This window comes from Amblyomma mixtum, chromosome 3, assembly GCF_055824585.1.
Source record: "Amblyomma mixtum isolate Tamu chromosome 3, ASM5582458v1, whole genome shotgun sequence".
In the NCBI taxonomy this organism is placed as follows: Eukaryota; Metazoa; Arthropoda; class Arachnida; order Ixodida; family Ixodidae; genus Amblyomma; species Amblyomma mixtum.
In genome coordinates, this window is record NC_143014.1 from 327,698,783 (window position 1) to 327,706,308 (window position 7,526).

Genomic DNA, 7,526 nt, shown 5'->3' on the forward strand with positions numbered 1-7,526 from the left:
GCATGCTCAGTTCCAGCCTTGTGTGTTTATCAGTTTATTTATTTGTTTGCTTGAGTCAGTTTCTAGCCACTTTCGTTTCCTGCTTGTTCGTCTGGTTTTGTTCTAACGTACCGAGATGTACATAGGTAACATGCGTTTGTGGTGGCGTTCAGTTTTTTTACCAGACTTGTACATAGGCAAACTTCAGCCCGCTCGTGCTTGCTTTTATCTTCTAGAAGCAAAAGATGGGTGTCGTTTGTACGGCGCGCCTTTTCTCATTTCCGGCCCGACTGTGGGTGGTTGGCTCGTTAAGGAGCCGTGTGTCGCGGTGCGAGTTTTGTGTGGCCCATATGGAGGGGAAGTTGGCGGGGCGTTTGGGGCGATGGGGGACGGAAAGTGCACCCTTTGACCCTCGCCGCGGCGCCTCTGGACGCTTCTGATGAGGGGATCGTTGTCGCCGACCAGCGTCCGCGCAGGTGCCGGTGTATGTGTGTTGGTGGCTGTGGCTGTGTGCGCGCGTAACCATGAGCCAAGGCGACGCCTGTGAGTTGTGCCGTTGTGTGCGTCTGCGTGTGCGCAGGGATGAGAAGGACCCCTCGCTGCTGCCAAGTTTACACATCCAGACGCCGCCGAACGTCCTCGCCCGTTTCAGCCGGCGTGAAAGGGGTGCACTAACTGTCTTGTGCCGAACATGACGTCGTGTCCAAGGGCGCGATGTTAGTGCTCTGCCGCGGCCCCGTCGTCATCAACGGAAAGAACACCATCAGTCGTCGGCCCTCCCAACCCGTTCAACTTGAAGTCTGCGAGCGGTGAGTCGCCGACCGGCCCACTGGGCCGTACCATCGAACTTTGAGGCTGACATCCACCTGTCACATAGCTGTACAGTTGTATTCACGTCTTCTTGTGTACCGTGTATATAATCTGCAAGCTGTTTTGATTTACTGAAGCGTATGCAAGTGTTGTTTGCCTTGTTTTTCCTTTGTTTGTGTGTGTGCCTTTGTAGTGGCTGGAACTGAAGTGTAGCTAGTTTTTCTTGTGTATTCATTTCTTTATTTTGGAACTGAAGTGTAGCTTATTTTTTTGTGTATTGATTTCTTTATTTTGGCCGCGTGCTTTGCTGATGGGTAGGAGGGCATTTAAGGAGAGGGGGATGTGGGAATCCTGACTTTCCGCCGTTGCCTTTGCGCGGCTGTGCCGGCTTCCCGCGTTGTTTCTCCTCTTTCCCTTGCTTCCGCCTCAGGCGGTGGAGAGGTGGCTGGGTGACTAATCACTGTCATTTGGCCACAGCTCCGCCCCGGCTCCCCAACGGCTTTTGCCATTGGTGCCTTTTGGCGGGATTTCGGGACCTGCTTTGGCGGCCGCGCACCGCGCGACCGTCCGAGCGGGGCCGAGAGAGAGATCCCTCCGAGACAGCGTAAGGTGCGTACGCTACTGTTTGTCCGTGCCGGCCTTTGCCGTTCGGACCACTGCTTACTCGAGCTCGCCCGCACGTGTCCTCTGACCTGCAGCGGCTCGAGCCTGTCCAGCGGGGTCCAGCGACCTCCGACAGGCGTATCTTGCGTTGTTTGCCCACTCTCGCAACCGGCCCAACGGTCGACACGAGAGAGAGATCACAGCACTGCCGCGGGAACATTCTCCTGCAGCGGCGCGCATTGCTCGAGTCGCTTCGTGCGCGCAGCGGAGCCTTGCTCCTCGCGCGCCCCCGGGACGGGGTGACTATTGAGTGTGTGTGTATCTGCTGAAGGACGACGTGAATAAACGTCTCCTTTGTGAACTTGGAGGCCTATTTCTTTGCGGCGAATCGCTCTCCTCCCAGCGGAGGTTGAGTGCACTCCATCGGTGTCCCAGTGTGTGTGTGGTGACGGCTGATCGGGGCCTTTTGCTCGCGCGAAGCTCGAACCCGCGGTGGTTGGTGGCCTGTCCACTTAGAAACCCACAAGATATTGACAGTGAAGTGAAGTTTCATGAGTTTGCAAATGTTGCAAGGATGCGTATGAATGCTTAAATCTCCGTCGTTGCTTGAAGTGACATAATGTCTCGCATTTCCTCTGTTGTGGTCCTCCTGTTGTGGATAAATGAAACACTGAATAAACTTGAATCTGGGGGCTACACGAAGGTGTAATACTTACATCATATTCACTTTGCGGTGTTAAAATGGTCAGGGCATCTTCACTGTATGCAGTGTCCTGTTCAGAAATGGACAGCGCAGCGAGGTTTGACTTGAGTTGGTGGCATGTTGCAAGGATTCAAATGAACGCTTACATGTCTGTCGTTGCTAGAAGTGAAACTATGTTCTGTGTTTCCACAGCTGGGGACCTCCTGTTGGTGAAAAAATGTGGCAGTATGCTTAGGTTTGAATTTTGGAGCTCATAATGGTTCGGATTCGTACTCACATCAGGCTCAATATGTGCGAGTGAGCCAGTCGAGGCATCTGCACTGTGTACAGTAATCTGTTTAGAGAGGAAAAGTCTTAGCTCCACACAGTATGTACAAAGCTTCACACACATACACCTTCATAGCTAGAGGCCAAACTGGCTGCTATGCATCCTTTTAAAATGGGTGCCCGTGATTGGAGAACATGGCAGTAGGCTCCGATTTAAAATTTTAGGTTGGTAATTTTCCTGTGGCTGCATAAGCTTTACTGAGCAAGAACAAGCTAGCCAAGTCATCTACTTGCAGTGGATATCATTCCATTTTGCAGAGAGCAGTAGTATAATATCCACTTACATATTCAGAACATTATGCACCTTGATAAGCAGCCTTACCTCTTCCTCATTAGCAATACCCAGGCTAGCTTCAGTCCATGCTCCATAAAGACCAACATGTCGACAAATGTGGCATTGAGCTCAAGCTTATGTTTTTTAACATATCAAGAGCACAAGCACATTTGTGTCACCACTGACATGAGCGTCATTGGTGCTGTCAAATCTGTCTGAGGAGCTTTCAACATGTGGAACAGCCTGTAAATAAACAAAAAGTGCTTCAGGACACTCAAAATCTTGGTAAATATGTACAGTTGGGCCAGAATAGAATGCAAACAGTGCATGTCAAGAAAATAAAATATTTTACCAGTCTACTTTCGGCTGCAGTGTACGCCTAGACTGGTTCTGTCTAAAGGGACTACCAAAGTATGTCTTCATAATCCGGTTCAAACGCAATATCTCGCAGCCAAGTGTTACACATGAGTGTTTGCATTTCATTCCGGCCTGACTGTACATCCATACAGCAGCTTCACTGGTGATTACCAAGCACCCAGCTATCACAAAGGTAATTGGTGACCAGCGCTATGATACTGACTTGAATTTGTGAGAATATAGTAATAACAATCCACAGGCAGAAGCATTTGTTAAGCAACCAGTGTGTATTACGACAAACACAATGTGCTGTCTCGAGTCCAGTTTGAATTTCCCGCCCGGGCGCCAGCCTCATCTGCGGACACTGGACTTCTCTCCTCCCCGCTCTTTCTCTTCCTTCTCCCCGCGGCCCTTCCCTCTCGCCCGCGTGCTTTCTCCCTCTTTAGACCTCCCTCCGGAGGTGTCATGTTACGTAACTCGTGACTCTCGTTCCTTCTACCGCGCTGCACGACTGTGGCAGCACCGCGTTTTTACAAGTTGTAAATGCCTGGATAAATGTTCGATTTTCCTTGTGTTTGCGACCTGTCATCTATCTGAGGAGTGGCCGCAGCCCCAACGCGTGCCACGGAATCAGAATAGTAAAAACGCGATGAACGTCGAGTCGGTGTCTCGCGCAATCTTCGAAAGCACCTAGGCTCCGCTGGCTGGCTCCGCTCTTCAGAAGTTCCGTTTTCGCATCGCAGCCACGGACCACATGGCGTCACAGGACCGCAAGTCGCCCGCTGCTCAAGTGAGTCCGGACCAGTCTCATTTTGCATGCTCTGAGAAAACAGCAAGCTATGTGCAGTCACGGCATTCGTCGCGCTCAGCTCGTTCGGAGCGTTCGGCCGTCTCGACAACGCCAAGCATGCTGGCCGCCAGAGCAAGAGCGGAGGCCGCCGCAGCGCGAGTACAGGCTTCTCTCAAAAAGAAAGAAGCCGCGGTGAAACTGGAAAAGGCCAGATTGGAAGAACAAGAGAAAAGTGCGGCTGCGGCAATCGAACGCAAGAAAGCCGAGCTAGACACAGAGTTACAAGTCATGCAGTTGGAAAGAGAAGCGGCCGCCGCGGAAGCGCAAGCGGACGTCCTGGAGGCTGCCATGGATCAGCACGGCGGGGAGCATCACATCTGTCAGACTGTCTCCGAGGCATCCGAAGACCGCGCTCAACGTACCTTTGACTACGTGCTTGACCAGGCTCACGTGCGCATCGGCTCGCGCCAGCAATCGCAGCAGCATGACGGCGGGGAGCATTACGTCTGTCAGAACGCCAATGAAGCACCTGAAGACCGCGCTCCATGCACACCAAGCACTCGCAACCAAGGCATCACGCAGAACATTGCTAGTCAGCAGGGAGATGAAGCTAACGCCCCTGAACTGACCGCCATGGCAAAGTATATGATTCGGCGCGACCTTGTGAGTACCTCGCTTACGAAGTTCGACGACTGCCCTGAAAACTACCGGTCGTGGAAATCTACGTTCAAGGGAATGACTCAGACTCTCGAAGTCACGGCAAGCGAGGAACTTGACCTTCTCGTGAAATGGCTTGGGACCGAATTGTCAACCTACGCGAAGAGGCTGCGTTCCGTGCACGTCGACCGACCAGAGGCCGGGTTAAAGGTAGTTTGGGAAAGACTTGAGGAATGCTATGGTCGCCCAGAAATTATAGAAGAGGCCATCTTTCGAAGAATTTCGAACTTCCCCAGACTGACCGACAAAGACACCCAGAAATTGAGAGAGCTGGGAGACCTCCTTCTTGAAGTTGAGGCAGCAAAAAATGACCCTCACCTGACTGGGCTCTCCTATCTCGACACCGCAAGAGGGGTAAACCCCATTGTAGAAAAGCTGCCCCAGCGCTTGCAAGACATGTGGATCGCGAAAGGCTCCAAGTGCAAACACAATCATCAAGTCGCCTTTCCTCCTTTCTCGTTCTTTGCCAGCTTTATCAGGGACCAAGGGAAAACGAGAAACGATCCTAGCTTCAAACTCAGCTCCGCAAGCGGCACCCCTTCAAGGCTCACAAGAGTAGACATGGGCAACGGATGGAAGCCCGAGAAGAGCACCCATCTCAGTGAAAGTGACGGAGGTGGAACCAAGCACTGACCATCCGCCCTCAAACGCATTAAAGTGGCATGATGCAACCAAGTATTGTCCTCTGCACAGGAAGCCTCACCCCCTCCGGAAGTGTCGCGCATTCAGGGAAAAGCCGCTGGATGAACGAAAATGTTTGCTGAAAAATTTTGGGATATGCTACAGGTGCTGCGCTTCGACAGACCACTTTGCAAGAGACTGCAAAACAGTTCTCAAATGTGACGATTGTGGTAGCGATGGGCATGCCACGGCGCTTCATGCTGGAAATGTCAGCCACAGGCCTCCTGTAGCTCAGAACGATGCTGAAGATGCAATTCTAGACAAGGATTTTGCACTTGAGGTGTCATCTAAGTGCACGGAGGTCTGTGGTCAAAGCAACTTTGCCAAGTCCTGCTCCAAGATCTGCTTGGTGAAAGTAAGTCATCCGACTGAGCCTCACAAGACTGCAAAAATGTATGCCATCTTAGACGACCAGAGTAACAGGTCCCTTGCAAGAACAGAGTTCTTCGACATTTTCAGACTCAAGGGTCACAGTTCCCCCTACACACTAAGGACATGTGCTGGAACTACGGAGGCAATAGGAAGAAGAGCGTCTGGCTTTCTCATAGAAGACATTCATGGCTCCGTGAAGCTTCCCTTACCAACGCTTATCGAATGCAACGAAATGCCTAACAACAGGACCGAGATCCCAACATCGGATGTGGCATTGCATCACCCTCATCTCAGAGCTGTTGCTAAATTCATTCCTTGTTTGGACCCGGAGGCCAAGATTCTACTTCTCCTCGGGAGAGACATCCTCAGAATACACAAGGTTCGACAACAGCGCAACGGACTGGCTGATGCGCCATTTGCTCAGAAACTGGATCTGGGATGGGTCATCGTGGGAAATGTCTGCATAAGTCGAAGTCGCACACCGGACTGTGTCAGCAACCTCAAAACAAACGTCCTCGAGAATGGACGTCCCTCCCTTTTCGAGCCATGTGAGAATCATTTCTTGGTCAAGGAGAAACTCACTGCCATGCAGGGGTCGACACACTGCTTCCAACCAGCTCAGCACGCTGCTAGGAAACACAGCTATGACGATGGGATCGCTGAAACGCTGTTCCAGACAACGGAGGATGACAACAGACCTTCACTTTCTGTCGAGGACAGGAAGTTCTTGAAGCTGATGGACGACGAGTTCTCAAAGGACGAATCCAACAGTTGGATAGCGCCTCTCCCCTTTCGTTCTCCAAGGCCATGGCTTCCGAATAACAAATGCTTGGCCGAATCGCGGCTCACAGCTGTCGTACGGACCTTGAAGAGAAAGCCAGAACTTATGGAACAGTTCACGGCCTTCATGGACAAGATGTTCAAGAACGGCCATGCCGAGGAAGCTCCACCAGCACGAGAAGGAGAGGAAGAATTTGGCAGCGACGTCAGGCAGTTCATCGAGAGGGATTTCTATGTGGACGATGGGTTGAAGTCTCTCTCTACAGACAAGGAAGCCATCAGCCTGATACGCCGCACACAGCAGATGTTGGCCGCGTCAAACCTCAAGCTCCACAAAATAGCCTCTAACTGCCCTACAGTGTTGGAAGCATTTCCAGAGGAAGACCGTGCCAAAGATTTGAAGGATCTTGACTTGTGCAATGGTACGCCGCCAATCCAACGCAGTCTGGGAGTTTCTTGGAGCCTGAAGAAGGATGTCCTCACATTTACGACTCCAATCCAAGAGAAGCCATTCACTCGGCGCGGTGTCTTGTCAGTGGTGAATAGCCTGTACGACCCACTTGGGTTTGTTGCTCCCGTCATCGTTCAAGGGAAGTCCCTCCTCCGAGAGCTGGTCGTTGGGACATGCGACTGGGACTGTCCACTTCCTGAAGACAAGAGGGCCTCGTGGGAGACGTGGAAAGACTCCTTGCAATTGCTTGAGCAGCTGGACATACCTCGCACCTATTCCCCTGCCTCACTCACTACCGCACAGCGCAAGGAACTGCACATATTCTCCGACGCATAAACCAAGGCTGGGGCTGCAGTGGCTTACCTCAGAGTGACATATCCAGATGGTGCGTGTCATGTTGGGTTCGTCATAGGAAAGGCTAAGCTAGCACCACCTCTGGAACACACTATCCCAAGGCTTGAACTGTGCGGCGCGGTGCTGGCAGTGGAGCTAGCAAAGCTCGTCAATCGTGAAATCGATAAATCAAATGCAGTTTATTTTCCGTCAGAAAGAAATCAACGGAGGAGGCTCGAGCAAAAAGTGAAACATGTGCACTTGATTGCGCTCAAGCCCCCTTTTACATGGCATGCAGTGACGACACACAGGTGGACATTATATAAAACATACTCGTGGAATATGGAAA

General features: G+C 51.7%; 1 protein-coding gene across 1 annotated transcript; it reads left to right on the forward strand.

Moving 5' to 3' along the window:
* Positions 1–4,191: 4,191 nt before the first annotated feature.
* On the forward strand, positions 4,192–7,180 carry LOC149355882 (uncharacterized). Its single transcript, XM_089576213.1, has 3 exons — positions 4,192–5,167; positions 5,364–6,815; positions 7,047–7,180. Exons 1-3 carry the CDS (start codon positions 4,192–4,194, stop codon positions 7,178–7,180), a joined length of 2,562 nt encoding a protein of 853 aa, XP_089432339.1.
* Positions 7,181–7,526: the final 346 nt, after the last annotated feature.

Excerpts from the sequence above, each read along its gene's own strand:
- LOC149355882 (XM_089576213.1), top strand. The coding sequence starts at position 4,192 with ATGGATCAGCACGGCGGGGAGCATCACATCTGTCAGACTGTCTCCGAG. Across the intron at positions 5,168-5,363 it reads GAGCACCCATCTCAGTGAAA|ACCACTTTGCAAGAGACTGC; the intron begins GTGACGGAGGTG and ends GCGCTTCGACAG. Across the intron at positions 6,816-7,046 it reads GGATCTTGACTTGTGCAATG|ACAAGAGGGCCTCGTGGGAG; the intron begins GTACGCCGCCAA and ends CACTTCCTGAAG.